The following is a 21,810-nucleotide window of genomic DNA, read 5'->3' on the forward strand; positions in this document are numbered from 1 at the left end:
TAGATACGCGCGTCTTCCTCTGCTTGTAAACAAATCGCTTCTGGGTCATGTGTCCGAACGCCGGATCTGTGTCATATTCTCGTGCATGCGTCGTGGAGGCACACACGGAAGACAAGAACAAGTTGGATAAAGGTGTTATTTTTATTTTATTTTGCGCACAAAAACTATTGTCGTCGCATCGTAAAATTATTGTAGAGTCACTGTGGTGAGATGGACTTTGTAACAACGTTTTAAGTGCCTTTTATGGGTCTTCGGAGGGTTAGGGTTAGGTTAGGGTTAGGTAAATGTACTGAATGCCAATGGAGGCCTATCTGAAGCCTTTCTCAGCCATCAGCTTTCAACAAAAATATCTTCATTTGTGTTCCGAATATGAACGGAGGTCTAACGGGTGTCGAACGACATGAGGGTGAGTAATTAATGACAGAATTTTCATTTTTGGGTGAACTAACCATTTAAAACGTTTGAAAACCCCAGGTATAGAAAATCTTGCAAATTCATAAGCAATAAACAAACATTTAATATAGATGGTTTAATGCTGCCTGTCGCCAATAAATGACTGTACAAAAACACATTAAGAACCATCTCAGTGTAACCGCTTAATTATTTTCACATTATATTATATTATGTTATATTATATATTATAAAGAATTGAACTGTCCTGGGGGAGATTTTAATAGTATTTCTGGGTAAAGAAGACTACAGTTAACAGCACTGTAAAATTTGCTTAATTGAGTTTTTTTATTTAGTTTTTTTATTTAATATATCACTAAGTTACATCAATGGTTAAATAAAATAGAAATGGCACATTTAAAACCACTTTCTTGTGTGTGTTTACATACACTGTACAGGTAAAGAATGTTTTTGCTCAGGTGACCAAAATGTCCGCCCAATAGAGAAAAGTTTTGCTCAGCGAGAAAAGAAATTAGAGGGAACATTGTTAATCAGGCTCTTTTAGGCTCGGTTACACTTGAATCTTTCGCCATGATCCTTTCCATCATCTCACCTTACTCACGTCACGTGATCAGTGAACTGTGATTCCTGCTGCAGCTCAGACACCGTGCCGAGCAGAATTGAAGCGAATGCTATCCAAATGAATTAAATGTTTTTATTTCTATAAAAAAGCAAAATGACAGTAGAGGCGGTACTGTAACGTAAACGTAGCGGTGGCAGATCCTATGCTAATTTCACCCTCATGCTCCGTCATGGCGATATCGCGAGAGTTTTCACTCGGCGAGAAATCTCGTCACATTTTAATCTCGCGAGATCTCATGGCCCCTACTTAGCTGTAGTGCAAAATGCATTTGGGTGATTTAAAATGCATTTGAAAAATAAAGGAGACCATGGAGCTTCAGTACACAACTTGTCCAGAGAAAAGGAGGAGGGATCGTTTGGAAAAACCGATGGAGGCAAACAAGCCCCACCCGGTCATTTAGAGGGGGCCAAACTACATGTTTGTTTTTAACTGACAGCGCTCTAAAGCATCACGGGGCTATATATGTGTGTCTGTATATATAAATTATACAATGTGTTTCTCATTGTTTCCTGTAAGAGTCTGTTATAAAGGGAACCGTGTAAAGCATTTGTCTTTGGCGCACACAGAGGACTGTCCTCTTTAAGGCTGCATAAAGAGTCCATTGAATGTTGCTTTCCTCAAAACAAGCAGTTTCTCAATAGTGTTGCCTGGTGCAAGTGTGCAGTTGCCATGGCGATCACTGATGGTACAAACAGCATGTGGAACAAACAGACATCGATCAAATAAAGGATGTCTTAATGCTCTCCAGCAGAGTTATAAAGCAATACTTGTTATAACGGTTTGTTTGCCTTTTCTTTCAAGATCTCAAAGTGTGTGTGTGTATTCGTAGGGCTGGTCATGCTAGAGAGGTTTCTCAGCTGCGTGGAAAAGTGTCTCAGCTACAGACAGAAATGGACGTCCTCAAGAGACAGCTAACCACTGAGCGCTTTGAAAGGTGAGACAGGCTTTATTACAAAAAACGACTGAGCTTCCTACCCGTCATCAAACCATTTGGAATAGTCTTCATGCTAGAGCGGTACGATTAATCGGTAATAGATCATGATCTCGATTCAAACCCCCACGGGATCTCGTTCCTAAATGATAATGTTTATTTGGCAAGTACGCTCACAGTGAATTGAATCAGCCTCTGAGCCAGAGAGAGCAGTTGTCATATATAGGTATGAGACAACTTCACAAACTGTCTTTTCAACCACACAGTATCATTATTTCTTTCTTACAATAATTCATATTATCACCGAAGACGAGTTTATAATTCGGATGTAAACATTGATGTCTATGGAAGCGATCAAAATAGAGTAAATCACCTTTTGAGGTGTCGACTACATCGTTTCACCACCAGGTGGCGACAAGAGACTGTCAAATGTATTTATCATTGAATCATTCATTCAAGAGGTTCTTTAAAAAACGCTCATTCATCCAGTAATGAAACAATTAAGTATTTATGAGTGAGTCATTGAATTATTCATTCAAAACCAATCAGTCGACATCAAGCTAAAAGGATTAGTTTACTTCAAAATGAAACTTTCCTGATAATTTACTCACCCCCATTTCACCAAAGATGTTTGTGTCTTTCCTTCTTCAGTCGAAAAGAAATTAAGTTTTTTTTTTTTTTGGAGGAAAACATTTGAGGATTTTTCTCCGTATGGACTTCACTGGGGACCAACTGGGTTGAAGGTCCAAATCAATGCAGTTTCAAAGGAAGGGCTTCAGAGGCTCTGGACGATCCCAGACGAGGAATAGAGTCTTATCTAGCCAAACCATCGGTCATTTTCTACAACAACAAAAAAAGAATATACTTTTTAACCTAAATTGCTCATCTTGTGCCAGTGATTGCATAGTCATGTCGGAAAGGTCACGCTAGACGTAGGCAGAAGTACCGCCCCGTGTTTACAAAGCGCACATGCGAAGACTAATGCAAACATCCTTTAGCAAAAAAAGGGCGATTTTGAAGTTGAAGATGGAGTGTTTTTGGTAAAGAGTGTTTATATTAGTCTTTACACGTTTGCTTGGGGCGGTACTTCCGCCTACGTCTTTCCGACGTGATTACTCAATCCGTGGTGCTCCGCAGAGCAGCTCAAGATGAGCAATTTAGGATAAAAAATTATTTTTTATTTATTTAAATGACCTATCGTATGGCTAGATAAGATAAGCTAGATATCGTCTGGGATCGTGCAGAGCCTCTGAAGCCCTTCCTTTTGATTTGGACCTTAAACCCGGTTGGTTGCCATTGAAGTGCATTATGTGGAGAAAAATCCTGGAATCTTTTCCTCAAATTATTTTCAACTGAAGAAAGAAAGACTTGAACACTTTGAATGAGATGGGGGGTGAGTAAAATATCAGGAAATGTTCATTTTGAAGTGAACTAATCCTTTAAAGCGTCATGGCAGAGGGTTAAAGTCGACTAGCCTGTGCAACCCCTACTATATAGCCATCAATAAACATAGACAAATTAATGATTAGCATAGTGCTAAGTTAAAAGCACAATACTCTAATAAGCATCAGTCTAAATTAGGCAAATATTAGGTTAAAAAAAGTAACATTTTAATAACATCCAACTATTTTGGTATTGAAAGAACTTTAAATGCATTTAATATTTTCTTTTTCATGTATGTGCCTGCTATGATGTTGATCAGTTTTTCTGTGGTAGGGAGAGAGCGGTGCAGGAAATGCGCAGACAGGGCTTATCTTTCTCTTCACTGCGAAGCTCTTCCCCTCTCAGCACCTCTCTGAGTCCCCGGCCCGCTTCTCCAGAGCGCTCCATCCTCCGCACACCAGAGCGCTCCGTCGACAAGACGTCCGAGAAGTGAGGGTCGCCGGACTCCAGTGTGATATTCATAACCATATGACTTATATGAGTAACCCCTGTTTAACTTCACATTTTTCAGAAGTGTGAGCTTTAAGGAGTAGCGGAGAAGGAAATGGTTCATCACTTTTTATGCGCTGACATAAACCAGAGATGCCGTGTGGAAGATTTCCTGTTTAATCAGAAACTTTGTGTTGGGCCAGAAATGTCTCTGAGATCAGTCCAGAAGATATTTTCTTCCTAAAAGGGAAGAACTTGTATATTTATTTAAGGTCAAAGGTAAAATTATGCCACCAAAGCCGATATGTGTTGATGTTTTACACTTTGTAATAACATGGAAGTATTTGTATTGCAGTAGTCGTAGTGTCATTATTGTTCTTGATAGTTTTGGACTTTTAATGAGGCAGCTTTGTAGCACTTCATGCATTTAATTATCTTTTATCTGGTAATAAAAGTGACCACAGAGGCTTTCAGAAAGTTGATATTTCCATGTTTCTCAGGGCTGTTAATGTCACACTACCACTCCAAACTGTTTTATATGTTTATGTATGTATAATAGAATTCATGTTGACTGATTAACTTATTAATAAACATGCATAGTTTTAATATAATCTGGGCTCTGTGTACTTACTCATGTAGTTATTTTTCTGCCTTTGGTTATCAGAGACATTACATTTGGTTTGAGGATAAATCAGTCACTGTTCTTTTTTTCTTTATATAATAGTAGAAATAAATTCATAAGAATGTCTGATCTTTTGAAGTAAAATTAATAATTTATTAAATATTTTTCGAATGGGATTTTGGTGAAATAAGGTCTGTGGTGAACACAAGCTCAAGACACGTTCACGTTTTATTCTACAACATTAAATACATCAGTATTACCCCACTCGGTGATGTTTTGAAGATGTTATGTGTCTTGAAAAAGCCGTTTGCTAACAATTGGCTAATGAGACGACAGAGGCTGTCGAGGAGATTAGACGTCGTTACACCAAACAGGTAAGCTCAGTCGCTTTTACAACCTCATTATGCTCATATTTGTGCTCTTATGAACGAGTCTAACTCAAACTTTCCGGGAAATTTTTTTTAGATAAAACCAGAAAGAGTTGTGGGAAGCTTTAGTGATGGTGAAGTCGAGCGACCGTGGTGTAGTTCGTTTATAGCCTTTAGCTTTTTACTTCTGGAGACTGCAATTAGGCTTCAAAATGAATGAAAGTTGTGTTCATCTGTGATAATTATCTTGATGGACAAAACGTGTAAGTATAATAAACTTCAGTTGCTCACGGAGCTTGTTTTAAGCGATAATCCAAAGGCCTATGGGAAAATCCTATTGGGTTTTTGTCGAGGGAACCAGTGTGATTGGCCTTCAAAGTACTGTATACTTCTGATACTTAAACGTTTTGTCCATCAAGATAATTTTCACGATGAGAAATGTTGAAATTGTCAATCTCCGTTACAAATGTAATTTCTACACATACACATGGCCTAATTTTTAGCCTAGCATCGCATGGACAATCACCATTAGCCTATAAAGGCCCGTTCACAGCAAGAACTAGAACTATATTAGCATCAATACCAACAGTTTATTGTAAGTACGCACTGCAATGGACTGGGTGCACAAAATGGCGTCCATCAACTTCCGGGATTTGTCTGTCGTTTTAAATTCTGGAGCTCTTCAAAGCCAGATTGATTCTGATTGGCTGTCAATGTTTTTATTAATTCGCTGTAATAAAATAAGATGGAATACAACGCTTAGAAAGTGGTTGTGGTGTGGACCGCGCTATTCTTTTGATGTAAGAATGATTTTTAAAACGTTATGCTAATTGTTATAATCTTGTCATGGACGGCCCTTAAATGTTTTTGTATATTTTTCCCAGACTACATTTTTGTTTATTAAGGCCTTTGGATGTCAACTGAGCTTTCACTTACTCCCAGTTTCATTAGATTTTGTTGTTGTTGTTTTACCTTTGGCAGTCAAATCACAATTAGCTTGTTATTAGCTTAATTATTTTACGATAAATATCATGCTTCGTCTAAGAAAAAACTAGCAGAAATCCAGCCTGTGGGTTTCAGAGATTTGTTTAATTTCCTCATTGTACAGTACTTCTGCTTTTGGATGTGAAACTGCATTCTTTATAATCTCTAAAGGGATTCAGCTCAGAGCCTCATCTTTGCAGAGGAAGTGGCAGATGGGAAGGGTTCAAGTTTCTGGTCAGAAATATTTGTTTAGGTCGTATGAAACACACTTCACTCGCAGATTTCATTTTCATTACATACAAACAGGAATTGCCCCCAAAGTTATTTTCAAACTAATTTTCATTTTTGTAAAAGGATTGAACACATCGACAAAGAAAACGTCTTACAATTATGGGTGACAGCAGAAGTAACAATGATTATCTATTCTAAGGGAAGCTATAAGAAAGGATAACACTGGACATTTTAATATTGCATTGACAAGTGAAAAATGGTGGAAGCATCAGCTTACTGATATAAAGCTCATGATAGTCTTGTGCACAGCACAGTGTTTTTCATTTTACAGTCAACTCCAGAATTATTGGCACTCTTGGTAAAATGAGCAAAGGCGACTGTGAAAATAAATCTGCATTATCTTTCATTCAAACAATTCTAACCTTTCATTGAAGTAAAACAATTGAAAGTGGGAGAAACTCACATTATGAAAAATGTTTTTCTCTAGTTCACGTTGGCCACAATTATTGTCACCCCTAGAAATTGGTGCAAACAGGGATAAAAGTCCCCCATGCCCTCGGTTAAATACACCGCTGGATCTTTAATGTTGCGGGTCTGTTTTTTTGCTGGAGGTCCTGGACATCTTGTTCAGATTCATGGTATCATGGATTCTAGCAAATACCAACAGATCAAAAATCAAAACCTGACGCTTCTGCTAGAAATCTGATAATGAGCCGCGGTTGGATCTTCCATCAGGACAATGATCAAAATCAACACAAAAATGTGTGACTGAGCACAAAATGAAGCCGTCCCAGTTCCTGAGCTGAACCCTATAGAGAATGAGTGATGAGCTGAAGAGAAGAGCTGGAATCTGAAGGATCTGGAGAGATTCTGGATGAAGGAATGGGCTCTGATCTCCAAACTCATCAGGCGTAACAGAAGAAGACTCAGAGCTGGTATCTTGGGGAAAGGACGTTGCAATAATTGTGGCCAACGTGAGAAAAACATTTATTTCATAATGAGATTTTCAATTGTTTTACTTCAATGAAAGAAGGTTAGAATTTTGTGAATATTTTGAATGAAAGAGCAAAAGGATAAACAATACAGATTTATTTTCTTTTAATCGCTTTTAATCAAATTTACTACAATGGAGTTGACTGTATGTCGGTTCATATGTTACTCATTAATACAAATAGCTTTTTCCAGTTTTAAATAGTGGTTTGAACTTAAATAGCTCTCAAAAACTCTGTACTGATGGTTTTATTCAAATATATTTTCAATTCTGTACAGGTAATAAAAAAAGTATTAAAATATTAACAGTCTTACAAAGCAATGCCTTTGTTAATGCCTGCAGTATTCAGTGGTTGTGTTGGGTAAAGGATAGCCGAAAAGAGAAAAGTCCAAGATATACTTGGGCAGAAGCTCTCTAAGAAACTTCTGTGGCACAGTACAAAGGTAATAATGTAGCGTTTCCTTGGTAACGGGTTTGTACCACGTCTGTCTCTCCGGGAAGCGAATGTGTTGCGGTGCTCCGACACGGTCCAGCACGTAAGCCGCATCGCTCTCCAGCCTTTCATACGAGCCGATGAAGTCGTATTCGACGGCGCAGGGCTGGCACAGGTTGTAGATGGGCATCCAGTGTTCGTTCATCCGCTCGGGGTCTTCATCGAGTAAATAACGCACAAACTCCGTGAACGTCACGTCATTTCCCGCTATTTTTTTGTCCTTGGCGTAGCCTTTCCTATAGCGGCGTATAATGTCCGCCCCGTATTTACGCTGATACGCCTCAATTTCGCCAAACTTGTTCCGATAGGCAGAAAGCAAGCGGGCCATCGGCTCCCGCACAAACATGAATTTAAAATAATGCCGTAGTCGATGACGGATCTCTTCTGGCGACAAGTCAGACAGGAAGAGCAGATCGGCACGATGGTCCATCTTCACTTTGACGTCCACGTTGGCCAGAGCGCCACTCATTACTTTCAGCACTCGTTTCCAGTTGGAGCAGGCCGCTTTGGGGACGTAGCAGTACAGGAAGCGATGCTCGTCGTTCACCAGTATGTGCTGGAGGAGAGTCTTCCTCTGCAGGGGACTGAGAGACCACACACTGTGAGCCGTGTTCTTCTGACCACACATCGATCTTATGGTGCGATTACGGATCTCCTGTACAATCTGGGGGGGAGAGGAATATTGAACTTTAGCAGAAAATAAATACATATAAACTCACATTAATTAAAGGGTTAGTTCACCCAAAAATGAAAATTCTGTCATTAATTACTTACCCTCATGTCGTTCGACACCCGTAAGACCTCCGTGCATCTTCGGAACACAAATGAAGATATTTTAGTTGAAATCTGATGGCTCTGAAAGGCCTCCATTGGCTCAATGGCACTTTACACTCTCAAGACCCTTAAAAGGTACTAAAGACGTCGTTACAAAGTCCATCTCACTACAGTGGTTCTACAATAACTTTATGAATCGGCGACAATAGTTTTTGTGCGCAAAAAAACCCTAAATAACGACTTGTATATTGATGACGATTTCAAAACACAGCATCATGAAGCTTTGAAGCGTTATGAATCAGTGAGTCGAATCATGATTCAGATCGCGTGTCAAACCGCCAAACTGCTGAAATTTGGCGATTCAAACTGCTCATTCGACTCACTGATTCATAACGCTTCGAAACTTCATGATGCCTCGTTTTGAAATCGTCATCACTATATAAGTCGTTATTTAGGGTTTTTTTGCGCACAAAAACTATTCTCGCCGATTCATAAAGTTATTGTAGAACCACTGTAGTGAGATGGACTTTGTAACGACGTCTTTAGTACCTTTTAAGGGTCTTGAGAGTGAACCGTGCCATTGTGCCAATGGAGGCCTTTCAGAGCCATCAGATTTCAACTAAAATATCTTCATTTGTGTTCCGAAGATGAACGGAGGTCTGACGGGTGTCCAACGACATAAGGGGAAGTAATTAATGACAGAATTTGCTTGACAGAACTCCCTAAAGCCTGCCCCATCCACGACACTGATCGGTCTCATGTCCTTACAAATAAACGAAATTAATTTCTCTGTTATGGACTCTTGTCGTGTTGCAGACATTAAAGAGCTTGTGGCGGGCGATGCAAAGTAATGCGATGCATTTTGCACATACAAATTAGTTGCTTATATTTACAAAATGAGCCTACAAAAGCATAAACAAGCCCGTTTAATAAAGAAAAGTTCACGAAACTAAGTTAAAACGCACTAAAGTGTTTAGTGAAATTAGGAAACATTTAAGAGATCATAAATTGAGTTGTAGAAGTTAACATTACATTTCTACATACATTTTGTTCTCATGTCACAAGTAATATCAAGGTTTATTTTGATCTGTTTTACATGATTCTTTTGTAGTGTGGTTTTTGGTGAAGTGTACTAAAATAAATATCGTCACCAGTGTACATTAGCCCACTTCTTCTCAACGCTTTTTCCTGATGGTTTATAGAACAATTACTCCGAGTCGCTCTCTGTCGTTTCAAAGAAAAGCACAATGGCGAGCGCGTCAAGTATAAACACCTCGTCCGTTTGGGGAGGATTGCGCGCAGTCAGCGGGGGCTCGCGCTGCGGAGCCAGGAGAAAGTATAAACAAAAAGTATAAAGAAGAAAGTAAAACAGAAAGAAATAAACAGAAAGTAAAAACAAGTAAAAATTGCGCGCCCACTCGCAATGCAGACAGCCACGCCTCTACTACCACGGGCGTTTTTTCCCCACATTTTTTAAAATTTAAATATGAATTTTCACCTTCGAAATTCGTTTTTTAAAAACTTTTCGAATATATATTCGAATTTAGAATATTCGTTGTAGGGATGAAACGGTATGGAAATTTAACATCACGATTATAGTGACCCAAATTATCACGGTTATCAATATTATCACGGTTTTGTTCAAACGAGATGAAAGTGTTCAAAAAGAACTGATGCACACACTTAAAACATTTCAACAAGTTTTATATTTGAAAATCAACAAACAACAAATAAATCAAGCAGCTCTATGCACTTTTTTAAGCTAGATTCTGTGGGATTTCCTTCCTTAATGGCCGTCGTCAATAGCAACGCATAACACATAAATAATAATAATTTGTCGTAAATATAATCTCTAACATTATCTCTGATGAGAATATTGCTTGAGAATATATTTACAGTGTTCAGCAATGATGCATTTAAATCTAGCATATTTTGTGTTAGAGCCCAAACAGTATCCAAGTGAAATAATGCATATCCATATTTCCATATGATTTGACAGTTTATTTTATTAAATATCAAAATGTGTGCATCATACCTGACACCTAAATGATCACTTTACAGTCAGTTTTGTGACTGTCATTCTCTTCAAATGCTGAAGTTTGAAACGTGTAACGTTACCAATGTTGTGTGTAACTTTAGAGACGGTCCCTAAATTCACCAGCGTTATGCCAGTCATGTCAGATGCGCTGTGCTTCTGCTGTGTTTTTAAAACCATTTTCGCTGCTGAAATAGAACAAAAACAGTACAACCACTATATGATGAATGAATCTCCTGCATACATCGCACGTTTATCTCTGCTTTTAGTGTAGATTTCAGCGAGTAAGAGCGGCGCGCGCTCTGAATGAAACTCCGGCTAATCTGAACGCCTCTGATTATGAGACATTGCATTCATAAACTCAATAGAAACACGTGTGAGTGGTTATAATGCGCAACGCGATTATAACAGATGGCTTTTGAGAAGACTATTATAAGTTCAACTGCCAGAGTGACTAGTGTGCAGCCGAGATAACGTTACACCCGCAAATGGCGGTTGTTAATGTCAAGCCCTGATTATTATCCCTTAAATGTTAGTCTTGACTAAATTTGTTCGTTCGCTTCACGTTATTATTTCCCAGATGTAGTTTTGGTATTGAGGTCAAAGTCCACTTGCCGTTCGTAGTTTTGAAGTGTTTCCCCTATTACAGTGACTTTCTTCTGGCATGTTCTGCAGACAGGGTGACCATCTTAGATTAAGTTTCCCTCTTTTGTAAAAGCCAAAATATGACCACGCCTCAGATTTGGTCCTTTTAGAGGCTGAACAATCCCCAGAAGTGCTGTCACTGCCTTCTGACATTTCTTATCATTCAAAAAACAGCGGTGCTGCGCCTGACTGACACTGACTACACAGGATTTACCGCGAGTTTTCACAACCGTGATAATCACACGCGGTTTTAATGATAATAAAATTTTATACGATATTACTAACCGTCACTAAATTTTATCGTGGTTTATCGTGAAACCGGTAATCGTTTCATCCCTAATTCGTTGACAGCCCTACAAGTCACATGCAAGTACAACTGTCCTCTTATTGGTCAGATTTTCCTCTGCGTCATCCATCGAGATGATTGACAAGTTCACTCCTTGAGCTTATTGTGGCTTTATTTGTAACCGTCGAGACACGCAAACACTACGAATGTAATCGCACAGAGAAGTGCAATTACACAACATTTTAAGATTTCAACTGTGATAACTAATGCTCACAGAATCACTACATGCACTATCAAACCCTTGCAACTGATCCAGAATGCAGCGGCGAGGGTGGTCTTTAACGAGCCGAAGAGAGCGCACGTCACGCCTCTCTTCATCAGTCTGCACTGGCTGCCAATAGCTGCTCGCATCAAATTCAAGGCACTGGTGCTCGCCTTCAAAGCAACCACTGGCTCTGCACCAATATACCTAAACTCACTTGTTCAGACTTACACACCCTCCAGAAACTTACGTTCTACTAGTGAACGACGCCTTGTGGTGCCATACCAGAGAGGCATGAAATCGCTCTCACGGACCTTTTCCTGGGCTGTTCCCACCTGGTGGAATGACCTGCCGATCTCAATTCGTGCGGCCGAGTCTGTAGCCATTTTCAAAAAACACCTAAAGACACATCTCTTCCAGCAGCACCTGACCAATCAAGAATAGCACTTATCATTCTATTCATTGTCTGTCTGTCTAATTTATTTATAAAAAAAATTAAAAAAAATTGTCCTGTGTGTTCTGAGCTTCTTTTGCTCTTATTTGTAAGTCGCTTTGGATAAAAGCGTCTGCTAAATGTAAATGTAAATGTAGAATCAGACACCAGTGCTTTATACAGCACACTTCCCGTTATGAATTATAATATCATTTGGTTTATTGGTCCGTTGGGTCGGATTGCTTTCACACCTCAAGCGAACTGCCCCAGAGTCCAGAACCAGAACCGTTCCACGTCCAGGCGATCTCACAGCGATTGTTTTGGTGCGGATCCGAGTGTGATTGTGGCGTTAATATATGCCTCAACGAAGCGAATTCTCGCCTCAAACGCGTGTCTATTTCGCTTCAATTCACAAAAATGTTCATGTGTTCAACTAGACGCGATAGAAGCGAATTTGACGCTCACTTCGCATTCGGTGTGAACACAGCATAAGGCCGCGTGTCGACCAAAGCGTTTTTAGCTGGCTGAAAACGCTAGGCGCTCTGATGAAAACGTCTCGCTGTGAGCGCTTGAGAGCGCTTTGGCAGCGTGGCGTTTTTTTCAGTCCGTGGAAGTGTTACTAGCATCTTTTCTAGATAGTTTGTTTCTGTATTGATTCTATATAAAAATGCAGATACAATGTAAAGTGTTTGCTCTGGCTCTTGTTTTAGGTTATTTTGTTCCATTATTAAACTGCTTGTTTTCATCTGTTGACGTTGTACAAGTAGAATGTGGCGGTTGGTCGGTGTTGTATTTGTCCCGCCCCTCCTCCACTGTGATTGGACAGCTGGGTGAAAAGTGACAGTGATGAGCACTGCGTTTTACTCAAAGTTGAACATTCTTCAATTCTCGGCGACCAGTAGAAAACGCTGAACGCTCAGCGCTTGAGCGTGAAATACTCGCTCAGTGCCTCGTTACGCTCATGGCGTTCTAAAAAAGGGGCGCTCCCATTGAAAACAACCGAATACGCCAGCCAGCCGCCTGAAAAAACGCTTTGGTGGACACGCGGCCTAAGGCCGTTTTCCTGGTTGCATTCGCTCCACCAGTAGGAACTCTTAAATTACGTAAGCCACGCTTCTATGGGATGATTTCAGACTCAAAATGATTAATAAATGCACACACGATTATCCATGAACTTGATAAATGTTGCAGACATGTTTTACTATCCACAAACAAATGCTTTTTAAACCCTCTGGGGTTCTTCGGGTCAAAAATGACCCGAAGCGTTTTATATATATATATATATATATATTTTTTTTTTTTTTTTTTTTTATCGTAGCTTCATCAGAATGGTCCGGAACTTGGTGACTTTATTGGTACTTGGTATATGAACACCCAAAAAAATTGGGGCCAGGATTTGAGAAGTCTAAGTAGTCGTAAAAAAAATTGTCACACTCAGGACCTTCGGGTCAAAAATGACCCCCATAGGAAATAAATGGGGAATTGGCAAAAATATGAAAATACAGAGTTTTTTTGTGCATACAATCTACAAATCAGCCAGGATGCAGGAAAAAAAGGACTCAACAGTGAAGGGGTGAATCTCTAAAACATCAAGAGTGCAAAACCGACAAAAAAACTCACACACACACACACACAAAAACACAATTAGCTTTTGGAATGGCACGCGTTTATTTGTGTGTGCGTGTGTTTTTGTGTGTATAAGTGTGTGAGAGAGTTTTTTTGTCTGTTTTGCATGTTCGTAGAGTTCATAGACTATAATCTGTGTGTGTAGTGTGTACACAGCTTTTTTTTTTTTAAATGGCGGGTACTGGTGTCTTGCGTGCGTTTGGCCAATCAGTGCACACTTGTAGAGTTTGACCCTACCCTGAAGGAGTTAATTTAGTTCTCTCCAAAAGGAGTTCCTAGACCTAAAATAGTTCCTAGTTCCTGCGGTGCAAACACGCCAAAATTCGGGTACTTCCGCCCATAGATCTAGGAACGATGAAAGGGTTCCTCCAGTGTGAAAGCCTCTATAAAGACAACAGATGCCATTTCGAAGGGGAGGGAAGGTTAAAGTTGTTTTGTGATGTTTGCACGTAACAATATATTCTTGAACAAAATTACATTTGCTCTGGACATTCCACTGGATGGCCAGAAATCATAATTTCCTGCATTTGAAGGCTTATTCAGAAATCATTTTCAGGATACAAACACAACAAGAAAACATCAAAAGTGTTGCAAAATATATGAATGAGAGTGTGTTCACTTTCAATGTTTAGTTGCCGTTTTGCCAACCAGAATCCACCCAATGTTTGAGCACTTAAAGTCAGCATGAAATCAAAATAGCCCATTCTTACTTGTATGCCAATAAGCATTGAATACAATGTGTATATTAATTTTACAATATCCTCCGTTTGCTCTAATCAACATCACAATCTAAAAGTCTATTTCATAGGGTTAGGATTTCTTAGTCAGAGAAGGTAACTTTCTGTCTTAACTTGAAGAATTGGCCCAAGTTTCCATTTCATATCTTGGCTTGAAGGTAAGCAGCTGTTTAATATTTTCTGGAATGAAATTTGGAGTGTCTCTGTTTCATCAAAGAGGTTTCCCACATGCTTGCTATGTTGAACCAAATCCATCTACTCCACCAGAGGAGTAGTAATAGGACAGAATAAGAGGATTAATCGGATATAAATAGCATCAATTGGATTGTACGCCTTAAAATGACTACTTTTACTAATCTAAATGTCTTGAGAGGATTACACATTGGCTAGGCTAATGTCTTGAATGCGTTTATTCCCCATGAATTGCACGCTCTTTTCTGTCCAGTTACTCAAGGGTAGTGCACTAACTGGGCAAGAACACTAAAAGGGATAGTTCACCCTAAAATTAAATTGACTTTCTTCTTTCAGAAGAATACAATCAGAGTTATATTAAAAATGTCCTGGCTCTTCCAAGCTTTATAATGGCAGCCCAAAATTTTAAGCCCAAAAAAGTGCATCCATCCATCATAAAAGTGCTCCACACAGCTCCAGGGGGTTAAAAAAGGCCTTCTGAAGTGAATCAATGGGTTTGTATAAGAAAAAAAATCCATATTTAAAATTTTATAAAGTAAAAGTATAAAGTATCGACCTCAAAGGGGGTGCTCGCGTCACCCTTCTGAGACCTAAAATGACAAATGGGACACCCTGCGGTCTCGTGGACTTAACGGACACGCATACGCAGTGGCCATTGTAAGTCCACAAGACCGAAAGTCCTCATGAAGTGTGACATTTGGGACAAGGCCTTTGTCTACTTACATCTTCGTCATATCAGTGTGTACTCAGCAAGACCGTTTTGTGCTTGAAGTCGTGTTTTACTGTAACTTCAGCAGCTCCAGGCACGTGAACAAAACCGCTGATCTCATTGGTCGGCCAGTTTTTAACGCACCGCTTCAAAACCAAAAAACGAACCCAAGGCGTTTTTTTTTTTTTTTTAATTACGCTTTTACGTCTGCAGTTTTGCGTGTCGGTGTGCACACTCACATTGGCGCCCTTTGTTTAGTCATGAGGCGTTAAATGTCGGCGATAAACGCGCGCGAAAATCATTAACTCTTTTCTTTTCTTGAATACAGAAGTTTTAAATATGGATATTTTTCTCACACAAACGCAATTCGCTTCAGAAGACCTTTATTAACCCCCGGAGCCCTGTGAAGCAGTTGTATGATGGATGGATGCACTTTTTTTTTTGGGCTTCAAATTTTGGGCTGCCATTATAATGTTGGGATGCACCGGCCAAAAAACTGATTTTTCCGGAAGTGCGCCCGCGTGCACATACGCCTATATTGCAATCATTCGCGAACATGTCACTTGTGTGTTACAAACGGAAACTGGAGAACTGAGGGAAGAGACGAGATACGCTGAAGGGAATGAAGAGCCGCTTTCCTGCGCGAGCGGACCTCTCCGCGCATGCACAAGCAGATAGTGAGCGTTTGTTCAGCTCAGATTCTCACGTGTTGGATCGGGTGAGAACGAAACAGACTAACTTGTGACAAAGCCGAAATACTTCTTTTTGTAGCCTAAAGAAGAACATGCATGCACTTTTGAAATGAAATACTAACAGTTCTGTAGCCTATAGGATGATCATTTTTATTTTACCTTAACATTACATATTATATACTTTGGTTTTATTTAATTTCACTGGTAATTTCACTTTTTTTCTTTACACTGAATTTAAAAACAAATGCTGATTTAAGTAACATCTTTGTTTGGATTGCAGAATATGCAGTTGCCTTTAATTTCACCTTTCAGCCTTTTAATTTCCAATTCAATTTCCCGTTAATTTCAGATTGCGGACTTGTTTTCATTAGCCAAAAGCCAATTTAGCCTGTTAAATACCAAATAAACATCTTGTTCATGTATACTTTCATTCTTTTATTGTGTAAAAAAAAAAAAAAAAAAAAAAACGGAAATCGGTATCGGCTCCGATTGTGTTCATCAGAAAGACCGTCATATAAACCTAGAATGGCTCGAGTAAATCCATCTAAGTTTTTGGGTGAACTATCCCTTTAAGACACTTTAGGATTCATTATTTGGGATTTTAACAGAAAAAAAAACTTTCTTTTTTTGTTCCATTTATATCATACTTTGCCATTTTTAAAAGTGTACTTAAATGAAACCTAACTAATTCTTTTTATAAAGCATTGCTTGAAAAGAGTGTGTTATTTCTCAAAACTGCCATCCCCCAATGTCTAGGTAACGTTAGGCAGCTCACTGGGTTTGGGACGGAGCCCGAGTTACCGTGAAAATTCCTTGAGGTGTCCCAGACTCGCGAAACTCAAAGAAAGTCTGACTGCCACACGCAAACGTACACAAATATTCATGAATTCCCCAAAATACGTCCTTGTTTATTTCCATTCTCACGAGCGTGCGTTACCTGCGACTCCACGTCCACAGCCGCGTCGCCGTTCCTCAGTCGGTACTCCGCTTTCCTCCCGTTGGCTCGCGGCGGCGGAGTCTGCACGCTGTTCAGCATGCCCTTCTCTATCATGAGCAACAGGCCTCCGGATGCCACGATCACGGCGAACGTCAGCACCGAGGGAACGACGGCGGAGTGTCTGCGCACGGTGCTCGCGCTCACGGCCGGTCTGAAGTGGACCAGGGACCCGCTCGCTCGTTTAATCCCGTACTCCTTCTTGCGAGGCGGCATAGTGAATCACATGCATAAGAGTCCGTCTGTTTACCGAGGCTCAGTCTCAAAACACCGACAGATCAACACACATCCATCGCTTCAGTGATCAGCCAACCAACTACTGAGCTCAGTTCTGTGGTTTTTGTGAAAAGAAAAAAAAAAGATTTTGGAGAGAGCATGATGGGAAATGAAGTATTGCGCTATGGCGGGGGTGAGTAAACTATAGAGTAAACTATAGTCACCACTTCCGATTATTACCTTGAAATTACATTTCTTGGTAGTTACATATTTAAAGGCACAATATGTAAGATTCTTGGATTAAAATGTATATATTTTGTTGACTTACTTACGTGTTGACTTATGTTGATGTACTTACTTTATCCCAAATGTTTCTAAGAATGTTTAAATTCGGAGAAATAAGCAATTTTAACCAGGACACGGACCGTGTTTTGCCTATCAATGACGTCATACCCGCGTTACCCACAATTTCTGTATTTTTGTAGAAACCATGGAAACAACAAAATACCAATTTGAAGGTGACATGTTTTTAAATTGCCCAAATTATGTGTGTGTATGTATCTTTCACGCTCTATGGCAGGCAGGCTGGACTTATAAATACTTGACATGTTTAATATTGATGATTTCTTAAGTTCTTCACGTATGCCGGCTGTTTACGGACGTTGTTTTGTGCCGCTATTTTGTACTGAAGTCTATGGGAGTCTAGTTTATTTTCCCCTAAAAAAGGGCATTGACGAAACTGACAGTTAAGTTCCCGGATGTGCCGGTAGTCCGTATATACCCACGATACTCACAATTTTTTTATTTTGTAGAAACCATGGAGACATCAAAGACGCTTTAATATATAATGTGTTTTATTAGACAGGGGAGCAACTGTTCATTCATCGACAGAAATCATTGTTATTCAGCTCCATATTACATATTGTGGCTTTAACCCTCTGGTGCTCTTTGGACGGAAATGTTTTACTTCATCGGAATGGTACGAAACTTGATAAATGTTTTGACACTTACCATGTGAACACACACAAAAAAATCCCGTACATGATTCGAAAAGGTTAAATGGTCCTGAAAAAGGGTCACACTTGTGCTCCTCCCGATCAAAAATGAGCGTATTGGAAATTAATGGGAGATGGATTTCATCAAGTGGAAACTTTTGGTACTGCGGACAAACAAGGTTTTTTTTTTTCGTACTTTAGAACATTCTACAACTTTCGTTAGATGTGATTATTTTCATATTATAACTGGTGAAATGGCCGCTGTGATCGTCTTTTCTTCCAAATTGTGTCGTATGTCTGACGAGAAAAATTATAGGGCAGGATTTTGTCGTTGCTATTTGCATCCTCGCGCCAGTAAACACGTCATCGGAGAAGAGATGTCTTTCCAACAGGAAGGCGGAAGTTATTTTGATCAAATGTTACGAGGCACATGGAAAAAAAGAATAATGTGCATAGATACATTTATTATAAATACTGACATATAAAAATGAGAATTGGCCATTTTGATTTTGTGGTGAATTTAAATGCTCAAGCACTTGTGGATTCTGATTGGCTGAAAATGATTGTTAATTAGCTGGAAGAAAAACAGTTCTGAAAGTGGTTCCAATGATATTATTCTTCTGTGTCGTTATTGTTATAGTGTGGACTTCCTTATTCTAATAGAATTAGACAGATTATTAAAACTTTCTAGTTATCGCTACAGTTTTCGTCCTCAGACTGTAAGGGCCTCAGTGGGGAACTATGACCAAAACAACACAGAACAACATTGTTGGAATCACTTTCAGGGCGATTTTTTCTTTTTAATTTAATTTCTATGAAAAGATTTCCCTCAAATTATGAGCTGTGTATTTTTTGGTAATCAAATGAAGACACAAGACATTAATTTAATTTATCTTTTAATATAATTCAACTTTTTTTGTCAAACAAAGTGCTGCACAACTGAGCTTTATATGGTTAAAATTAAAACATTAAAACAGAATATTTTTTATTTATTACTTAAAAAAAAAAGTTTTGATTATTATTATTATTATATTTGTGTTAGTATTATTAATTGAGACGTATCTAAATTCTACTGTACAACAGTATTTGTCAAGATAAACTGGACTTTTATTTTAACGGGTTGCCGTTCCTTTGAGTTTCTGTGTTTATGATATGACGGTAGTTTTTCTCAAATTAAACGGTAAAATGCTCATAAAGTGACTCTCAGTGGCTCTGGAGATGACGTTCGTGCGTTCATGTCCTCATATGAGACGGCAGAGATGGAAACACGCGACCGTCATAGTGATAGTGAGTGAGTGAGTGAGAGAGAGAGAGAGAGAGAGTGTGTGTGTGATTTGTATTTAAATAGTCTTTTTGCGGTTTATTATTCACAGACACTAGTCTATCACCAGATGCGTTCTCAGGTACCGAAATTTGGTACCGACTGATTTAATGTGAATCGGTACTCGGTAGTACCGACGTAATTCGGTCGGTACCCAACCCTAGCGTTCAGCAAATATCAGTCTTGCTCTTTCTGTCCAATGGCGTGTGTTCGTCTCAGCCATCTCACGGTCAATGTCCGTAATAGCTGATAATAACACGTTGTCTTATTTTAAATCTAGCTTTACGAGCTTTCATAATACTCTTTAGTATCAGTGCTTGTCTCTTTTCCGCCATTTTGTTAATTACCTCTTTAGTAAACCAATATAACCAGCAAAAGCAGCGCTGCTTGCATCTACTCCATACTTATTGTTGCAGACAGTATCGCGCAAAAATTATGACTGTCCATCGCTGACTGGGAGGAGCAGTCGCGCGCAGTCCTACATCACAGGACTAATTTGCCTAATCTTCACGGTATTTTAGACCGCAGTGGAAACGCAGACAGCAGCAGGTCTTGGGGGAAAAAAGTTCCTGAAGAAATGTTCCTGGTGCAAATTGTTCGGGGTAATTTAGGTGGAAATGGGGCTATAGTTAGGCTGTGTGTCCACCAAAGCGTTTTTTCACGCGGCTGGCTGGCGTATTCAATTGTTTTCAATGGGAGCTCCGCGTTTTTAGAACGCCATGAGCATAACGAGGCGCTGAGCGAGTATTTCACACTCAAGCGCTGAGCGTTCAGCGTTTTCTACTGGTCGCCGAGAGTTGAAGAATGTTCAACTTTGAGTAAAACGCAGCGCTCATCACTGTCACTTTTCACCCAGCCGTCCAATCAGAGTGGAGGTTGACAGGTTCTCTGAGTGAAGTTGTCACTGAGGCACTAACGGACTTTTTTCAGGATTTTTGGGAGGAGATTGGAGCTTTAGCTTTAATTTCTACATTTCCATAACTGTTTATTTCACACCAACATAATGAATTGTTCTGCATCTGTGAGAGTGTGGGCGGGCTTTTGATAATCGCGCCTCTACTTCCTGCTCTCTACCGCGCAGACTCTGTCTCAAATCTGCGAAAGATGTCAGCGCCGTGTGCGGCCTCCGAAAGCTTCAACTCTCGTCAGCGGAAGCCAATGAAGTCGCGTCGTCCATATTTTTTTACTGTCTATGGTCTCAACCAAGCGGCAACCTCCCGCAGTTTCTCTTGAAGCCAATACGTAAGTGAGTTAAACTGCAATTCATCGACTGGCCACTAGAGGCAGACTCCAGAAGGAGCAGAATCTCATTGAGCTCATGTTAAAATGCTCAACTTTACAGCAGAAATAAACATGTTTACAGTCTGGGACACACTGTGCTTTTGGTCTATACGGCTAATTTTGCCCTTCATGACGACTGTGAGGGGAGTGAATTTTTTTTGTAACTCATTCGTTTACATTATATAAAGCCTTAAAGTTCTGCATAATTAAGGGCGTGGCCACTTTGAGTGACAGGTGGATTGCCGTTTGTCTGCTGTCTGTTAGTCATCGCGTCACCTCAGCTCCGCCCACGTCCCGCCTCTTGCGATGCCAAGATGGCAACGGCCAGCTCGACCCAACTTTACGCTTCAAAACTGCTCTTCAGAATCCTATGGGTGACGTCACAGACACTACGTCCATATTTTTTACAATCTATGGTCTCAACTGAAAAAAACGTTGCCCTGCCAAAAACGCTCTCAAGCACTCACAGCAAGGCTAAAACCGCTTTGGTGGACACGCGGCCTTATAGTTAACGTTCTTGGTGTGAACGGACAACTATCTGCAACTAATCAACAAAACAAATACAAGAAGAAATAGCTTAAAATAAAGAAAATTACTTTCAAAGTATGCTTTATTTACTTGCCGTTTATTTTGTGATTTTCTTTACATAATGTTTTGATACTGGTGGCTTGAAGTGCATGAAAGATCAGCCACACGCATTTTTAGTGTTGAGGATAATAATAAAAAAGTTCAGTCATTTGCGATTCTCTAAACTAATGTGATACGAAGAAAACTCATGGAATCAGTAACAACAGAATCTCAGGTTACAAACAGGGTTCCAGTGTTTGTTCCCTTAAATAAGACAACATTACTAGCAAAATGGCACTGTAATATATGTACAACGTAAGCTCTCACTATGATTCTTAGTGGGACTGGGCGATACTGGAGAAGTACTCCAGCATGTCTTGAATGGTGAACTCCATGGTGATTCCTGACCCCGGGTAGCAGCGGTTTATCAAGCCCTCAAAGTGCTTGTATTGCCGAATGAACTCATCCTGCATGGAGTGCCAAACAACCTAATGGACAGAACACAGTTCACAAAAGATTA

The 21,810-nt window shown here is 39.7% G+C and overlaps 3 protein-coding genes across 7 annotated transcripts in view; 1 reads left to right on the top strand and 2 right to left on the bottom strand.

Annotated features, from left to right (window-relative positions):
- Window positions 1–4,445, top strand: part of cep135 (centrosomal protein 135) — a 37,078-nt gene extending 32,633 nt beyond the window's left edge. Inside the window, exons 24-26 of the mRNA XM_079831030.1 lie at window positions 1,863–1,967; window positions 3,681–3,836; window positions 3,919–4,445. Of these exons, the coding sequence (XP_079687156.1) occupies window positions 1,863–1,967; window positions 3,681–3,836; window positions 3,919–3,940 (283 nt within the window). The 3' untranslated portion in view covers window positions 3,941–4,445. The remainder of the gene's footprint in view (window positions 1–1,862; window positions 1,968–3,680; window positions 3,837–3,918) is intronic.
- Window positions 4,446–5,895: 1,450 nt separating this feature from the next.
- On the bottom strand, window positions 5,896–17,231 carry chst14 (carbohydrate (N-acetylgalactosamine 4-0) sulfotransferase 14). Its single transcript, XM_079830652.1, has 2 exons — window positions 16,854–17,231; window positions 5,896–8,189 (listed from the first exon to the last, which is right to left on the bottom strand). Exons 1-2 carry the CDS (start codon window positions 17,124–17,126, stop codon window positions 7,362–7,364), a joined length of 1,101 nt encoding a protein of 366 aa, XP_079686778.1. The 5' UTR covers window positions 17,127–17,231; the 3' UTR covers window positions 5,896–7,361.
- Window positions 17,232–21,302: 4,071 nt separating this feature from the next.
- The window catches only part of exoc1 (exocyst complex component 1), a 34,359-nt gene continuing 33,851 nt past the window's right edge, over window positions 21,303–21,810 (bottom strand). For 4 of the 5 annotated variants that reach the window (XM_079830626.1, XM_079830624.1, XM_079830625.1 and 1 more), the window contains one exon: window positions 21,304–21,778. In XM_079830626.1, the coding sequence (XP_079686752.1) occupies window positions 21,626–21,778 (153 nt within the window). In that variant the 3' untranslated portion in view covers window positions 21,304–21,625. Of the gene's footprint in view, window positions 21,779–21,810 lie in introns of all 5 variants that reach the window. The other variant, XM_079830623.1, reaches the window with a different exon arrangement.

The sequence above is a fragment of the Gobio gobio genome, assembly GCF_949357685.1.
Source record: "Gobio gobio genome assembly, chromosome: 12".
NCBI classification, from domain to species: domain Eukaryota; kingdom Metazoa; phylum Chordata; class Actinopteri; order Cypriniformes; family Gobionidae; genus Gobio; species Gobio gobio.

Coding starts and splice junctions, on each gene's coding strand:
- chst14 (XM_079830652.1), bottom strand. CDS start 17,126: ATGCCGCCTCGCAAGAAGGAGTACGGGATTAAACGAGCGAGCGGGTCC. Junction 8,190..16,853: donor CTGTGGACGTGGAGTCGCAG/GTAACGCACGCT, acceptor TCTCCCCCCCAG/ATTGTACAGGAGATCCGTAA.